The sequence below is a fragment of the Anabrus simplex genome, chromosome 2, assembly GCF_040414725.1.
Source record: "Anabrus simplex isolate iqAnaSimp1 chromosome 2, ASM4041472v1, whole genome shotgun sequence".
In the NCBI taxonomy this organism is placed as follows: domain Eukaryota; kingdom Metazoa; phylum Arthropoda; class Insecta; order Orthoptera; family Tettigoniidae; genus Anabrus; species Anabrus simplex.
Genome location: NC_090266.1, coordinates 607,562,230 through 607,580,442, shown reverse-complemented (window position 1 = coordinate 607,580,442; position 18,213 = coordinate 607,562,230). Strand labels below are relative to the sequence as shown.

At 38.7% G+C, this 18,213-nt stretch overlaps 1 protein-coding gene across 1 annotated transcript in view; it reads right to left on the bottom strand.

Annotated features, from left to right (window-relative positions):
- The window catches only part of Klp3A (kinesin-like protein 3A), a 343,005-nt gene that overhangs the window by 172,063 nt on the left and 152,729 nt on the right, over positions 1 to 18,213 (bottom strand). The window contains exon 10 of the mRNA XM_067139235.2: positions 6,948 to 7,289. Within this exon, the coding sequence (XP_066995336.2) occupies positions 6,948 to 7,289 (342 nt within the window). The remainder of the gene's footprint in view (positions 1 to 6,947; positions 7,290 to 18,213) is intronic.

Sequence of the window (18,213 nt, the reverse complement as noted above, 5' to 3'; positions counted from 1 at the left end):
CATCCTGGACTACGTGAAGGGGTGGTACATCTGTGCCTGCACCAAGGCGAGCAACAGGAAGGCATATACCAGTCAGTGAGGAAGACGGCCGCAACGCCCTTGGGAGGTCATAGCCCTGGAGTTGATGGGTCCCTACCCTAGAACACCACGGGGTAAAACAGGACTCCTAGTAATCACCGACCTCTTCACAAGATGGATTGAGGCCTTTCCGATACCTGAAGCCATGACGAGATGCATCACTAGCCTTCTACAAGATGAGGTATTCAGCCGCTACGGTTATCCACGGTGCATTCTGTCAAACAATGCAAGTCAGTTCATGTCATGGAAGCGGCAGCAAATTATGACAGAATGGGGTGTGGAGCACTGGACCACCCCAAGGGCCAATCCAACGGAATGACGCAACCAGGAGCTAAAAATGATGCTACAGGTCCACCTAATAGACAAAGACATCGACTGTGGGACTGTCAGATACCGCAGTCACCCTTTGCCCTGCATCGACGCATCAACCATATCACCGGCTATTCCCCAGCAGAACTGTTCCTTGGTCGACACCTATACAGCACGGGGGATTGGGAGATTCGTACACACCCACTTCTGGTCAAGGTGATGCAGCTGTTTCCCTGGCAGAGTGGCAGCAGCAGCAGCAGTAGCAGCAGCAGCGGGACATCAAGGAGAAGCAAGTTTTGGCCGAGAAGAGATCCCTTACCCAGGCCAGGGTTCAAGATGTCGAAGGGACTGAGATCTTCCTACCAGGCCAACAAGTACTGCGACGTAACCACCCAGTCAATAAAAAGATTGGAGGGTTTCACGCAGGTCTCGCACCTAAGTGGGTTGGTCCTGTTGAGGTGGATAAGCAGCTGGGCCATGGGGTCTACTTACTAAAGACCAACCCTCCTGTCAAGGTCCATTCATCGGAATTGTGGCGAGTCACCCAACCGCTGCGCATACAGACTAAGCCCGGTACTACCACGGGTCCACCAGGAGGAGAGGCTACTGATGACACAGCTCAGTCTGGTCATGAGGAGAATGCATCAACTATCATCGAGCAAGAGGCTGGCGGCGAGACAACCCCGACCCCTGACACGGCACGATCCGGTCAAGAAGAGGAGAGCACATCCAGAGATGTCGAGGAAGAGAGAAGATACAATCCACGCCCAAAGCAAAGTCGACGAGTGTGATGGACTGTCGAAATTGTTTAAAGTTATAGGGGTGATAATGATGCAAGTGTGATAAACTGATATAACTTAAAAGCAATGTTCTCCCACCCATAGGTAAATAATGCAAGTATCAAGCTTGAATTATTATTATTATTTTATGATTATGATTATTATCATTATTATGACTTGAAATGGCTATGAAGTGTTTCCAACCATTTAGAATTAGTATTAACATTTATGTAGTCAAATGATCGCATTGTTTATGAGGTTATGTCATGAAACACGTGCTGTGCATATATATAAGTTTAGTTAATGTAAGAACCTGTAATTAATAGTATATAATTTATTCTTTACATTATAACTATGTTGTTAGGCACTCGAGATCTTACTAGAAGGTATTTTGTAACATATCTTTCTAGAAGCCTGGCCAGGCACATATATATGGAGGTGGTCTTGATGGTGGAGACAAGTTTCTGTTCAGTTGGAGTTATGGTTTAACACGAGTTGCACTTGTGACCTCGTGGCCAACATGTTTGTAAACAATCAGCAGTCAATTGTTTTAAGGTTGCAGTCTATATGTGGCATGTGCTTAGTGATAGGCAGTTGTTAAAATGGTGGTTTGTTGATATTTCCAATGTGAGTGTTTTGTTTTTGACAGCAGTTAAATAGGTTATATGCGTGTTTAATGTGTAATGTGTGGATAAATATTTCTATATAAGTAAGTGTACCAACTGACAGCATTTGTGTGCGTGTTTGTGGATACATCACAGTTTCCCGGGTACTGTTGGCAAGCCCCTTCCACTCTGTCTTTTGAGATACGTTCTGTTGTTAATGACGTCTTCCATTGTCCTTCCCCGATCTGCCATGTCCATCGTTAAGATGTCCATCCAATGGGTTCTTGGACTTTCCACCATTCATTTTCCTGCCACATTCTCCAAGTTAACATAAGCTGTATTTGTTGGCTCCATCCTCATTACATGCCCGAACCACCTCAACCTCGACATGCTAACCCAATCTAACAATGATGTTTCAATTGCAGCTTCCTTTCTAACCACATCATACCTTATATTGTCCAGTTTTGTTTTTTTGAATTGTGGACCTGAGGAACTTAATCTCAGATGCCTGTAACCTTGATGAGTCTTCCTCAGTGAAGGTGCAGGTTTCGATACCACAAGTTAAGACAGGTATGAAATACTGACTGAACATCACAAGCTTTGATTTTGTTGCTACTTCTCTCCCATGAAAAGGCAATCCTTGCGTTGCGGACATATGTTTTTTTTGATAGTATTTCTACCCCATAGTCTCTTTTGATAAAAAAAAGCCTTAATTAGAATATGGTGGTGAACTATCAGGCTTAGCAGTTACAGATACCCCTGATGTTGCAAATATTTTAAATAAAAACAATTCATTGGTTTATTAAAGAACAGATTGAATAATCAGAAACATAATTTCATCCGACCTCAGAATAAAGTAAATGTTGCTACAGCTATAACACATTTACTTGATAAATAAATAAAAATAAATAAATATATAAATAAAAAATAAATAAAAACAATCGGATGCAAAATTAAACACTGGCTTCACACAAACAAAATAGGTTGTCTCTCCCTGCAAAAGGCAGGAAATTGTAGTCGATACATTGTTAAAGAACTGAAAGCTGAAAAGTTAAAAAAAAAAAAAAAAAAAAAAAAGGAATGAGATACAGTAAATAATTTCACGGATCCTCTAATTTAAGATAAAAGCACTACTGAAATTATGTGTTGGTGCCTTCAACTTGGTGAAAGAACTTGAATTCCCTTATGGCATATATCATAATGCTACTGCTTTCAAACCACAATTTATCTATTTTTTAGTGGAAAAGAGGAGAAGGAATGAGAAGGAATGTGACAACTCATCGGCTGAGAACAACTATGAAATGTTGAAGTGTACCAGCAAGTCTGATCAGCGCTCTTCTTTATTACCTGCATGTGACTTGCATTTTATTACAGTGTTCATAACATTAACGCTCAACACATGCACTACCTTATTAGCTACTTTATTATTACAGATTTCTAGGTCATTCTGTAGCGGCATGCAACAGTGCAAAGCAAACTGCGCTAATTTTTTCGCCTGGTCACCTACTTGAATTAAGTGTTAAAAGGCTGCAGACCTGCCAGTAAACTGAAGTCATATAAATTTGAGAACTTGCTTGTTGAAATTTCCTTTGTATACGGTAAAATATTACAGTGATGGAAGAAGACAGCCTACCATAAATACGTACAAACAGCACGCGATGTTGTTTAAAAATGATTTTATTACTTTGTCTAATCGGTAAATAAATGTTCAGTGTTGATACAAAGTGGTATTTTCACAACCATCTTGGTGATTTCATTGATTTCATTTAAAATTTCAGTGTAACTTCATCCCTTCAAGGAAAAGTCCATGCAATTTACCCAGCTTAATTTTGGAACAAAAAATTTGGTCATTAGGTGCAAAAATTATGTGGGTAAACACGGTAGTCATCGGGCTTTCAGACAGAAATTGAAATTGCTCCTTAACACAAATCTAGTATTTTAATAAGGTCAGATACGATAGTGTTCTTGAGTCTAGAACAGATGTTGCACCTTACATACATAAAGCCATGGAATGTGTTGGGATTACCTAGTGTTTTGGTCCTAATATAAGACTGGGAATTTTAAGTTTGTGTGTTTGTGTTAAAATGTCCTTATAAAAACTGCAGTAGTTTCACATGAGCAGCATAACATTTAAAAAGTTGTTTTTTTTTTTTTTCTCTATTGGCTTTACGTAGCACTGACACAGATATGTCTTATGGTGACGATGGGACAGGAAAGGGCTAGGACTGGGAAGGAAGCGGCTGTGGCCTTAACTAAGGTACAGCCCCAGCATTTGCCTGGTATGAAAATGGGAAACCACAGAAAACCATCTTCATGGCTGCCGACAGTGGGGTTCGAACCTACTATCTCTTGAATACTGGATACTGGCCGCACTTAAGCGACTGCAGCTATCGAGCTCGGTTTAAAAAGTTTGTATCATTTCCCACTCGTACTGGCTGGAGCAGCGAGCGCACTTTTCAGCTTAGCTCAAGGTCACGATTCAGCTAGATTTCTGGAGTTCTGATGATAATTTTCTCTTACCAATTTTCTTGTGATTAGTGACTGGAAGAATTGACTGTAATGCATTCAAGAACTTCTGAGATTCGATACTTCCATTCAAAACCATATTCTCAAGTTCAACATAACCTTTACAAGTCGATTACACAGTACACGATTTACAAATTACAATGGATGATTTTTAAAAATATCCATTGTGCTTAATTTTATTAGATTAGAGAATTAAAAACTACTTGCGGTTAATTGTTGTTTGGCTTGGCGTTATTTGATTTTTCGATGAGTTTGGCTGAACAAAGCTGCTGACTTGAAAGAAGTTTTCATGTGAAACTGATGAAGTTTCCTTGGTAAAACTGAATGTAAAGTATCGAGGATTTAGACTCATATAATTAATGTTTGAAGCTGGCCCTGCGGTCTGGCTTGCCTGCCTCTCATCCGGAGAACCCTGGGCTCGATTCCTGGCCAGTTCAGGCATTTTTGCCAGGATATGAGGGCTAGTTTCAGGTCTACTCAGCCTACGCTGATTACCATTAATTGAGGAGCTATCTAATGGTGAGAAGGTGAACCCGGTCTAGAGAGCCAGGAATAACGGCAAAGGGGATTTGTCACACTGACAATGCATCATCCCGTAATCTGCAGGCCTTCGGGCTGAGCATCAGTTGCTTGGTAGGCAAAGGGCCAATAGGGCTCTAGTTTGGATTGGTTTGTTTGGGTTGGGTTTAGGAGTGTTTGTAAGATTATAATTGTATATATTTCATTTTTGAGATGTTTAGTCAAAATGTCGATGGATTTAATTCATTCCTGGATTTTCAGTTTTCCTGTATTGTACATCTGCTTTCCGTGGTCCCTCCAAAAACAGAGAATCGGAGATTCCACAGTATCATAAAGTGGAGTGTGCTGTCTAAGAATGGGTGTGCAAATACTGAGGACAATGATCATCAACAATGACAAAGTACAATGCTAAATATGTTAACGAATTGAATCAAAAAGCAGGTAAATTACAGAGGAAGGAATTGTGGCTGAACTGATATTTTGCATGGAAGTGTGCACCTCATCTTTATAGAGCATTTGAGTTCTGCTAAAAGTGTTCTTGGTGATTGCTTTACATAATGACAGTGTATCACATGAAACACTGTTTCTAAACAGCTCTTACATTTTTGGATCGAAACATGAAGGAAGGAAATGTATTTTTTCAACAAAATCATGACCAGAGAGGATTGTTGGGTTCGAAGAGTTTGTGTGGATAGAAATGTCCTCACCTTTGAAAACGTGAAAGAAAACTCTGGGAAAGTGATGTAGACCGCGTTCTTTGACAAAGAAAATTTTGTTCACACAGAATTCGTGGCCACATTATTGCAACATCCAATAGTAGGATGTCACTGCAAACATGTGAAGAGGTTAAGAAAGGAGGTTACAGATCAATAACTATGAACTGACAAAAGACACTGTGCTTCTTCATACAATGCAAAACTGCATTCAGTATGAATCACAACAGACTTTCTGAAATCAATGCCAGTGGTAGAATATAGAAACACCCTCACTACAGTCCAGATTTTAAATCCTGTGATTTTGATGCGTTCACACCTATGAAGAACTTGTGAAGCAATATGAAGAGGTCAAGACTGTGACACAAAAGTGGTTATTGACAGCTGGACAAGAGTTCTTCAAACAAGGTATAGAGAAGTATGGGCCACACTACAATAAATGTTTGAACACACTTGATTATGCAAAAAAGTAGTTAACTATTTTTGGCTGACCTACATAAAACTATAAAACAATGGGATGGTTAACAAATACACGAAGGAAGCAGAATTGGAATTGCAGGTGCACAAGATGGTTGAATGGACATTAGGCTAGGATGACCAGATTCAAAAAAACAAAGAGGACACTTCAACTATTTTTTTTATTAAAAAGGGGGATGAATGTGATTAAAATTCAACAGTACCTGATTGGAATATAGCATACCTGAACAAGTTATTTCCCACTTGATATATAGAACTGAAGTGTATTATCACGCTTCGGCATTATTTACAGGATTTTAAGTGTTTCAGAAATTGGTTCTTCTAAAATATAGGATTCAGGTTTATTACAAACAATAAACACTGATATATTTGTCCTACAAAATGATAACTTATGCAAATACAGTGGACTTGAACTTGGAACTGAAAACTGCACAACGATTTATAATTACCATCATTCAGAAGCTATTTATTCCAGAAGTTGTTATCTTTCAACACAACATTTTTACTGTTAGGACTGCCAATATAGCAGTGCTGCCGTATGTTGCAACGACAAGTTTTGTTGGAATGTAATATTATGACTCATTTCACACGCAGACATATTTAACATTCAAAACGTTCAAAGCTTCTACAACTAGCGCAGTCACACCATTGTTTAAAAAAAAGGGACAAAATGGGCCCAAAATTAATAAAAAGGGACAATTTAGCATCCCATTAGTTTTGTGGGGAAAATGGGATGATAGTCGGGGTGGAAAAAGAAAGTGAGGGACAATCCATTAAGAACGGGACATCTCGTTAACCTACATTGGGCAAACGGCAAAAATAGCATGCAACATGTAGTAGGTCTCCATGTTTTTTTAAAATTATCTTTGTTTGGTGTGTCACCATGTTCAAATACTCCTTTACACTTATGAACATATGCCAAGACAGTTGATACTACTAACCTGTATGTCCTTTATTTTTCTCCCTAAATCCTCAAGAAAATTCAATTTCAGATGGAAATCAGGAAGATCATTGTTCAGCATTATCTCTTGGATATCTTTTAGTGCTTGATCATATTCATTTTTAAGTTCATTCAATCTGTCTTTCATTCTGTCTCTAGCAGCTTCAGCAATGCTAGCTCTTTCTAACAAATTTGCATTTGCATTAAATGCATTGTTTATAGCTTCAGTTAAAGCTCGATTTTTGGAAATCAGGGAATCATACTCATGTGAATTCTTCCACTGTCCCTCTTCTGGTTTTTTTGATGTACTCGCACCCATCAATTCCAACTGCAATTCCAAAACCTGTGGAGAGATTTAATTTTCAATTAAATTATTCATGCTAATGATTTGAACACAAGGAGTTTTGAAAATACAAACAGTATATTAAACTCAAATACCTGATGGAACTGGTTTAAGTGGTAAGATGTGGTGGAGTTACCAAGGAGAAAAATGAATTCTATCATAAAAAAGGTTAAAATGAAGGAGAAAAGGATCTAGGAATAATGGTTGACTGCGCAAAGGCTGACAGACTGAACACTAACAGGCATACGAATCTACAATAAAATGAATGTATATGAATATTGTGTATGCATGTATGTATGTAGCCGGCCCCGTGGTGAGATAGCGGCCCCGGTCTAGAAAGCCAAGAAAAACTGCCAAGAGGATTCGTCATGCTGACCACACGACACCTCGTAATCTGCAGGCCTTCGGGCTGAGCAGCGGTCGCTTGGTAGGCCAAGGCCCTTCAAGGGCTGTAGTGCCATGGGGTTTGGTTTGGTTTGGATGTATGTATGCACGTATGTATGTAACACAAGTATTAAAAAAATGCTTTACAGCACTTTTTGTAAATGCAAAAACAGGGTATAGTTACATTATATAAACTACCCATCTTGTTAATGACCTCACTTTTCAAAACACGTCAGAAATTCTAATGAATAACTGTGTCGCTTTGCCAGAAACACATTAAGAGAGGCAGCAGGAGTAGTATGTAGGAGTGGTATGAAGAAAAATGAGCGGAAACCCAGTGACGGAAGGATGGAACGATATACAGTGCAGAAGAAGAAGGTCTTAGGACACAGTTACAAAGTAAGAGGGTGGAAGCGAGAAAAGAGTATCAGTCAAGAGAAGCAAATAGGGCAAGGGCAGAATAGAGTAGAAGGTGGATAGAAGAATGGACAGAGATGATGGAAGAATTAATACGCAAAGATAGAGAAAGCAATAAAAAGGCACAATATGGAATGGTTAGAAGTAAGAGAAGAAAATACATACCAGTAATGAAGAATTACAAAATAGTAAGTAAATAAAGATGGCAAGGAGGTGGAGGAAAAAAAAGGAACTCAAAATGATGTGGAAATGAAATGGCGTATGGCTTTTAGTGCCGGGAGTGTCCGAGGACATGTTCGGCTCGCCAGGTGCAGGTCCTTTTATTTGACACCCGTAGGCGACCTGCGCGTCGTGATGAGGATGAAATGATGATGAAGACGACACATACACCCAGCCCCCGTGCCAGCAAAATTAACCAATTAAGGTTAAAATTCTCGACCCTGCCGGGAATCGAACCCAGGACCCCTGTGACCAAAGGCCAGCACGCTAACCATTTAGCCATGGAGCCGGATGTGGAGGAATTACTCAAAAGAATTACTAAATTCAAATGGAATCTCATAGGACGAAGTAATTGAGGAAGATGAAGATGAACTACAATGGAAATGGACTTTATGTGGGAGGAAGTGGAAGTAGTATTGAGGAGTATGAAAGGACGAACTTTTACAATTGGCTTTATGTCGCACCGACACAGATAGGTGTTATGGCGATGGGAAAGGAAAGGCAGGGTGTCTATATATTTCAGTAAACCATTTTTCATGACTTTCACGATCATTTCCTAAAATATTTCATGACTTGATCAAAATAAGCAATTATGAATTAGAAGGAAGGAATGCCCACAACTTTACAATTTGGCCACTTATATTATTTATTTATTTATTTTGTAAAGCATTTAGCAGGGTAATTATAAAAAAAAAAAAACATTGCACTTCTAGTGATACACAATAAAAGTATTACCTACCTACTGGTATATTTATTCAGTAATTCATTTTAAATTAGGGGTGACACTATATTAATTACAGTATCCAGAAGTCTTACACATTGAAAAAATGTTGAATTATCATTCAAAAGTCTTATACTTAATATATGATAAAATGTGAGGTTTAGAAAGAATAACAGCAAATCCAGGGCACAATATATATGGGGTAACAGAAGGACAAAAACAGTAATTTATCACTTCATGGTGGAAAGTGCAAGTCGCAGTTGATGGATGGCTCTACCGAGAGAAACACTTGGCGGAGACCATCCAATAGTGGTTTCAATAATGAGAGAAAATAACTGAAAGAATAAAAGAAATAAGAGAGAAGAAAATGAAAGTATAGAAACTAAATGGTAAAAATGTACAGGAAATATTGAAACAACCATTTCCAGGAATGGATGTTGGAAGAGTCCCAAGTTTAAAGATACATTTGTAAGCTGAGCAGAGAAAATTTGCAAGAGTATATGACAGGAGACACCATGCTAGAAAGAAACAGTGAAGGAAGTTGTGAAGGAAATGAAGATAACACGGAATAATGGAATAGAGATAAAAGAAGTATCAAGAAATTAAAAAGAGACATAAAAATTTAGTAACGAGAGAGAGAGAGAGAGAGAGAGAGAGAGAGAGAATATGTATACGGGAGCAAAACAATGCGATATGGGCTTGTAAGAAGCAAAAGAAGCGTATGCATGAAAGATGAAGGTTAAGAATTACTAACACAGCCTAAAGAGATTCAAATAATTTGTAACAGATAGCACTGTTCTAAGTGCCATGCTCTGTTGCTATCTCTTGTTCCAAGTGCCATGGATCATTTTGGGAGGGTTTTGTTCTGTGTGTTGAGAGCAGGAAATAGTATGTGGTTAGAAAGTCTTCATGGCTGACGGATGTGCGTAAGATCAGCTCCTCAGTCAAAGTGAATTAGAAGGTGTTATTTCCTAGTAATATATATCAAACGTGTTAAAGTGTGCAAACATAGTCTGAAAGTGTTTAAAGTGTCTCCCTGTCGTGGCCATATTTTTATCAGTTCATTAAAATATTCCATTGTGAAACAAGATAACCAGGAGCAACAAGCGCAACAGCAAGGAAGCGAACGGTAGTGCCAACCTCATGGAATAGACCGTCACGAGGGTCCTGAATGAGACTCAGCTCGGGTAAGTTTCTGGTCAGAATTATAGAGGCGATATCGGAGCGAGTGACCACACTTGTTGTTAAAGAACAAACTTGAGTGTCTGGACAACGAAATCCAGACACTTAGGTGAATTCGAAGCTAGAAGTGACTCTCTCGAACAATATAGTAGGATACCAATATAAATGGTCCGTTATTGGACATTATAAATTTTCCAGCTAACTCATTCCAACTCCAGTTTCCCAGGTGTGATACACGAGCCCCTTCCATTTTGTTCTGTCCATGAACCATTCTTCGTTCACAATCTGCTCCCAATCCTGACCTCTCTTCTCTACATCCTTCTTCACTAAGTCTGTCCATTTTTCTCTAGGTATGCCCACTGGTCTCTTTCCCCTGATTTCTCTTTCATACTGCTTTCTTGCAGATCTGTTGGCACTCATTCTTTTCACATGACCAAACCACTTCAGTCTTGCCTTTTGGATCTTCTGGAGTAGGAGTTTTCTAGTCCTACGTCTTCTCTGACTATTTCATTCCTGATTTTATCCCTCCTGGTCTTCTGGATCATTGTGCGTAGGAACTTCATTTCTGCTGCTTGGAGTTTCGAGTTGTCCTTTCTTGTTAATGTAGTGGTTTCCAGGCTGTATGTGAGGATAGGGGTGTAGTATGATTTATACAGTGTCATCTTGGTTTTGAGTGGTACTTGTTTATCCCATAGTAGCTGTCTTACTTGGAGGTAAAAATGTATTGCTTTGCTGATTCAACTATTTACTTCATATTTAGCTAAGTTATCCTTGGACATTATACTACCCAAGTACTTAAATTCTGTGACACTGTCCAGCTTAGTGCCATTTAGCATGATTTCTGGCTGATTGTCACCCTTCTGTACCTTCAACACCACTGTTTTAGCCTTGTTGATGTTTAATCCATATCTCTCAAACTCTTGACTCCACCCCTGCAGTCTCTTTTCTACATCTTTACCCCAAATTACTACATCATCTGCAAATGCAAAAGCTTTTAAGTCTTGTTGCCCCTTTTTTTTGGCGCATTTAATATGGTATCCATTACAATGATAAATAATAGGGGCGACAAAGCACTACTTTGTTGTACTCCCCTTTTTGTCTCAAACCAGTCTGACAGTCCAGAAACGACTTGTACACAGCTTCTGGTTTTCTCGAAAAGCACCTTAACTTTTGAAATTAGACTGTCTCAAACTTCGAGCTTTCTCAGGCACTCCCAAATAAGCTACCTTGGTATGCTGTCATAGGCCTTTTCGATGTCAAGGAACAGTAGATATAAAGGCTTCTCTTTTTCCCAATGTTTTTTCCATCATCCTGACAGCAAATATAAGATCTGTTGTTGACCTCCCAGGCCTAAAGCCATATTGTTCCTTTTCTAAAAGTGGTTCTACAATTTCTTGCAGTCTATTCTCCATAATTTTTTCCAGAATTTTTAGTCCATGAGAAAGTAGAGTGATGCCACAGTAGTTGGTACATTTCCGTCTCCTACCTTTCTTGAATATAGGTGCAATTATACCTTTCTTCCAGTCTTCTGGCATGGTATTTTTCTGCCATACTACATTTAGGAGTCTATATAGCCATTGGATTGCTGGGGTTCCCCCTGCTCTTAACATGTCCACACTTAACTCATCTATTCCTGCAGCTTTCCCTTTCTTCATACTTTTAAAGCTCTTCTCTATCTCCAACCATGTGATTGGTGGCTCCATATTTTTACTGGGCTCTTCACTTTTTCCAGATTCTTCTGTTTTGAATAACATTTGATGCCTCTCTATTCAGGAGCTTGTCAAAGAAGGTCTAGAATTCTCTCCTGATTCCATCTTCCTCTCGTACTACTGATCCGCAGTCCTGCTCTATTACCTTGATGTCTTCTAGGTTATTTCGCTTGTTTTTAATTACTCTATAAAGAAGTTTCTTGTTTCCTCTGCTTCCTCTTCCAACTTTTCCACAAACTCATTCCATTTTTTCTCTTTCTCTTCTCTTACTATCCTCTTAGCTGTAAGTTTTTTTGCCTTGTAGAGTTCCTGTAGTTTAGTTATTTCTTGGCCACCTGGATCTTGTGCATCTCTTTGCTTTTCTTTGTCTAGCATCTTTTTTGCCCAATTTCTCTCTTTTATAGCCAATCTGACTCTGTCTTTCCATCAAGGGGTATCTTTTTCTTTCATGGCCGATTCTGTTACTCCACGCAGGTCTTTAGCTTCACCCACCAAAGTATCCTTAAAAATTTTCCATTCTTCTTCTACTGTATTCATTTCCCCTTTTGGTAAGTGTCTCTGTATCCTTATTTTATATTCTTCCTTCAGCTTCGCTTCTTCTAATTTCCAAGTCTTCACTTTATGTTTTCTTTTTCTTTTCTTCGGGGTTGTGTTAGCCACATGATTTCGGTCTGCAATCAATAATCTATGATCACTGTCCATACTCTCACTGGGGATAACTTTGACATCAGTTACATATTTCCCTCCTCCTTTGTTAGTGATGATATAGTCGATGAGAGACATGTTTTCCATCCCAGATATATCTTGTTATCTTGTGGCTGTCTTGTTTTTGGAAGAAGGTATTTTTTGATGATCAATCCATTTCTTCTGCACAAATCAAGCAGTTGTTCGCCTTCTGCATTTCTGTTCCCAAACTAATGTGGTCCAATGATTTCCTCATAACCAAGCCTGTCTGTCCCAAGTTGTGCATTTAAGTCCCCAATGACGATGACATTTTCTTCATCAATTATATCTTCTAGATCTTGACAGAATTGTTCCTTCTCTTGAACACTACATCCAACCTGTGGTGCATATACCTGCACTACCGTGTAATTTGTGGACTCCAGCTGCATAGATAATTTATTTATCCTATAATTCTTATAGGATACTTCGGTAATGGTGTCCATGTCTTTTGTTATCAGGAAAGCTACACCATTTCTGGCCTCTTCCTCGCGTCCACTCCATACTAATTTGTAGCCATCTCTGAGAATCTTGCTACCTGCCTTTCTCCATTCTGTTTCACTCATTCCCAATATGCATAGATTTTTCCTCTTCATCATAGTGATAAGTTCTTCAGTTTTTCTAGTCAGGGTCAAAATATTCATAGTCCCAATTCTTACATTGTTCTTCGGACATATCTGTCTTTCATCGGAGCCCTGTTGGCCGTCATACCTGCCAAATCTGCTCAAAGACTTTGTCAATTTCAGTATTATTTTTGATCTCCATTCGAGGCTCGTTTGATTGTTGAAAGCAATTCGAAGATGCTACCACTGGCTTGCTAGGCCTACCATGGATCTTCGCATTGATACTTTGTTATGCACTAGATGGTCAGTGCCTGACACGCGTTTCCTCATGTCAGTTAAGTCTATGGTTCACCCGCCAATACTCAGGAGGCTAATTGCAGTGGTTGCCTACTGGGCGATGGGGTTGCCACATCCCTACGCCAGTTAAATAATAATAAATGATAATAATAATAATAATAATAATAATAATAATAATAATAATAATAATAATAATAATAAATAATAATAGATAAATAATGTTCACACTTGTAAAAAATCAAAGTTTTGTCCAGGGTTAGATGTTTACTTTTGACAGACTTGTTATGACTATTGCCAAGGAGTTTTTGGCACTCCTCTCATGGCACTAGTTATTGGGCTTTCAGGCAGGAAATGAGTCTTGAGAGTTTGCAATATGCTTTGAAGATTTCTCATGTCTCTTGACTTGAGATATCGCTGTGGTTGGTCATGGCTCATTTCTGAGTAAGTGTGACTGTCTTTACAAAATGTAGTTTCTCTGCACTTTTATTAATTTTGATGGTTACCTAAGATCAACTTTTTACAGTTGCTACAATTTCAATGCACTCATCTTCTGACACCATCAGGGACCTGAACAGATGCTGCTCCTTATATACATAAAGCCATGGGAGGCCTTGGAATATTACCACATTGGCCCAAATATAAGACGAGGATTTTTTGTTCTCATTTTTACGTTAAAATGTCCTTATAAAAACTGCAAATGTTTTACATGTGCAGCTTAACATTTAAACAGTCTGTATCATTTCCCACCTGTAGCCCACTGACTTCTGCAGTGTGTCTCAATGTGCTTCGTAGCTGAGCTCAAAGTCACAAAACTGAGACTGGCGTTTTAATGATTATTTATTCAATGAATATTGTGGTCTGTGATTAGTGATGTGCAGAATTGAATATAATGCATTTGAGAACTTTTGAGAGTGGATACTTGTATTCAAAACCATATTTTCGAGTACAACATTACCTTTAAATTTGAGGAGGTCTAATGATAATTTATGCAGTACAAGACTTACCTTACAAAATCTGACTACATATACCGGTGACCAAATAATGAAATGTGATTTAAAACAAAAAGGATTCTGCCATCATGCTGTGCGTAATCTGTCCAGTGGTTGGACACTGTGCATGACGATGAGATGATGATGATGGTGGTGGTATAAATTGAATATTTCACTTTAAAACAATAAAATGGTGCCACATCAAATGGATCACATTGCCCACAAGTTTCAGACAATATGTAACGGTTCAAATCCCGTTACAAGCATTCATTTGTATTATTATTATTATTATTATTATTATTATTATTTTGCTAGTTGCTTTACGTCGCACCGACATAGATAGGTCTTATTATTATTATTATTATTATTATTATTATTATTATTATTATTATTATTATTATTATTATTGTTGTATCTGTATTATTATTACTATTATTGTAACTATTATTATTGTTTGATTCTATTCTATAACCTGATTTTGCTATGTATTAATTAATTATCGCTTGCTTCATTGTAGTTAATTTATTGTATGTATATATGTGTGTGTGTATTAGCTTCAAAATAATGTAGAGTGAGATTTAATGCCTAATATCAGATATGGATATATTATTAAGATACTACCTTTTAAAACATTGCAACACATGGTGCAATACTGTTACAATAACTGTCGAGTCATTGCTCTGTCATTGTATGCATTTAGCGATGAGATCATATGTAGGGAGTTCCTAGGGTGTCTCAGGCTATTTCAACATAACATGTAACATTTGTAGCTGGGTGGGAGCGACATCATATCTATTTTAAGCTCTGACATGGGTGTTATACCATGTGTCAACTAATGGCTATATATACTATAGCGGCAGTCATTTGGATGGTGAGGCCACAGATGGTCAGTGAGTAAGTTGGATAGTTCAGTTGTTAGAAGCAGTTGGCTGGAAGGAGATGAATGGAGAGACTTGCCATGAAGTCAATTCAAGTCAATTGAAAGGAGACGAATGGGGAACAGTGATATGGATACGTAATCGTCAGTGACCAAATGGATTATATGTTCGGAGTGTGTTTTATGTACTGTATCTGTTCGGTTGAGTTCTTGTGTCAGTTAGGTGACAGCCGAATATTGAGTCGTCATAATGCAGACTAGCAGTTATCAGTGAATTACTTGTAAAGTTGATTGTGAAGTGTGAATATAATTTCAAGCCATGCTGTACCTCGTTTGTGAAACTAAAAGGATACATCACCAAATTAGGTTTGAGATACCTACAGCGTATACCAACTCAAAGGAATACATTGTAATAACACTCAAAGGGTTTGAGGTACAGTCAAGTGAACAGTAAGGGATAAATTTCTTGTACAACTTTTAAATGTCTGGTCAAGAATATTTCAAATTTAATGCCTACAGTTTCCTTCAGTTATAATGTCACGAGTTTCATATTTTCTTTTTAATTATCGCAGTAAATCTCACTAGTTAAAGTCAATTTTTAAAGAATATATTTTGTTTATTATCAAATATAATTGGTTGTTTCACATCTACAGTAGCTCAGATAACCTCAAATTTTAAAGGGGAAACCGACCGCCATCTCTTTTTCAATGAACCTATATGTTATGCTGACAAAGTAAGCTTATTACGCAACACCCTAGAGATATTCAAGACTCTCATTCTAGAGTATTATCATTACATTCATTTGAAATTACAAAAATGACAGATGTTCTCTCTTGTTCACTAACACAGTAGAGCCTCAGTAATCCAAACTGAGGCCATAGTCAGTTCAGATTTCAAAATGTTCGGATTATCCAAACAAACACATAATATTGGGTACTGAATTGGTATTATGCTATACAGAATGGCATGCAGCTGCCATGCCAACCATCGTAATGGTTGAACAACGCTGGTGGAATATTGCAAGTTTAAGCCTGTTTAGTTCCTTATGCCATAATGTATAAAAGTGCGACCTCTTCTGCTTTTACACCTAAGCCAACTGAAAAGACTTGTAGCCTCGCCGCATAGTGGCAGCATTGTCATACGAGACGGCAGTTGTACTGCCATAAGTACATGGTAAGGGTTATCTCAAGTTTTCATAATAATCGGCGAGTGATTAGTTGCTATTCATTGTCAATGTGAAAACATACAGGCAATGCAGTTGTCAACTTATCCCTTACTTATTTAGTGAGTATTATGTGTAAAACACATTGTCTTTAAAGACAGCAACATGGATAAACTAGATACTACCTAAGTACAATATGCCCACAAAAGACAGCAATTTTTTTTTTTTCAAAGCAGAAGAAAGCTATCCCTACAAAAGTCAGAAAACTTACTTGTAACTATTTTGCATGTGATATTTTTCTGGTAACTTCACAGTAGAAGTAGAATCGTTCTTGATGAATAGTGAAATGGCAGAGATTCCAAGACAGACGTGGAAGTCAGAAGCAGTCCACCATATCGTTCCCTACCAAAATATTTTTCAAAGAGAGTTAGCAAACTTAAGTCTCCCGTGAAAAGGCAATCCTTGCGTTGCGGACATATGTTTCTTTGATAGTTAGTATTTCTACCCCATAGTCTCTTTTGATAATAAAAGCCCTAATTAGAATATGCTGGTGAACTATCAGGCTTAGCAGTTACATATACCCCTGATGTTGCAAATATTTTAAATAATAACAATTCGTTTGTTTATTAAAGAACACATTGAATAATCAGAAACGTAATTTCACCAGAACTCAGAATAAAGTAAATGTTGCTACAGCTATAACACATTTACTTGATAAATAAATAAATAAATAAATAAATAAATAAATAAATAAATAAATAAATAAATAAATAAATAAATAAATAAATAAATAAATACAATTAAATAAATACACTGACTTAGCAAATGTTGTGGGGCCTCCTCTGGCCCTGCAAACTGCAGTGAGACACCGTGGAAGTGAGTCGACAAGTCCCTGGTAGTCCTCTGGACGCACCTGACACCAAATCGTTTGCAGAGCGGCCGCCAATGCTGGTGTGTTCGTGGGTGCAGGACCCATGGCACGGAGCCTGCGTTCCAGGACATCCCAGATATGCTTGATGGGGTTCATATTGGGGCTCCTGGGTGGCCATGGCAGTCGTTGGACCTCCGCTGTATGTTCCTGGAACCATTCCTGGGCGACGTGGGAGCGATGTTGCGGCACGTTATCATCTTGAAACATGCAGAACAGTCTGGGCGCTGGAAGGCCAAAAATGGGTGGAGATGGTCTCCGAGCAGCTCAACATGCTGCGTAGCATTCAAAGTCTCTTCTAGAACAACTGGGGGCCCATTCCATTCCAGGAAAATGCACCTCAGACAATAACAGAGACACCATTGCCCTGGACCACACTTTCGAGGTAGGCGGGATCCACCGCTTCATGTGGTCTGTGCCAAACACGGTGCCGCCCATCGGCATGGTGCAGTTGAAATCGTGATTCGTCCGACCATATCACGTTACGCCATTGTTCCAGTGTCCATCCCTGGTGACTGGCGACAAATGCGCGTCGTTGTGCCCGATGACGTTGGGTTCAACAGTGGCACCCCTGTGCGACGCCGGCTCCCATACCCCATAGAACCCATGTTCCTACTGATTGTCCACTGGGAGATGTGTCTAGCATGGCCTGTGTTGAATTGAGCCGTGATTTCTTGCACGGTTGCCCATCTGTCTCTATTGACAATCCATCTCAGATGTCGCCGGTCACAGTCATCGAGGGTGGCTGGACGGCTG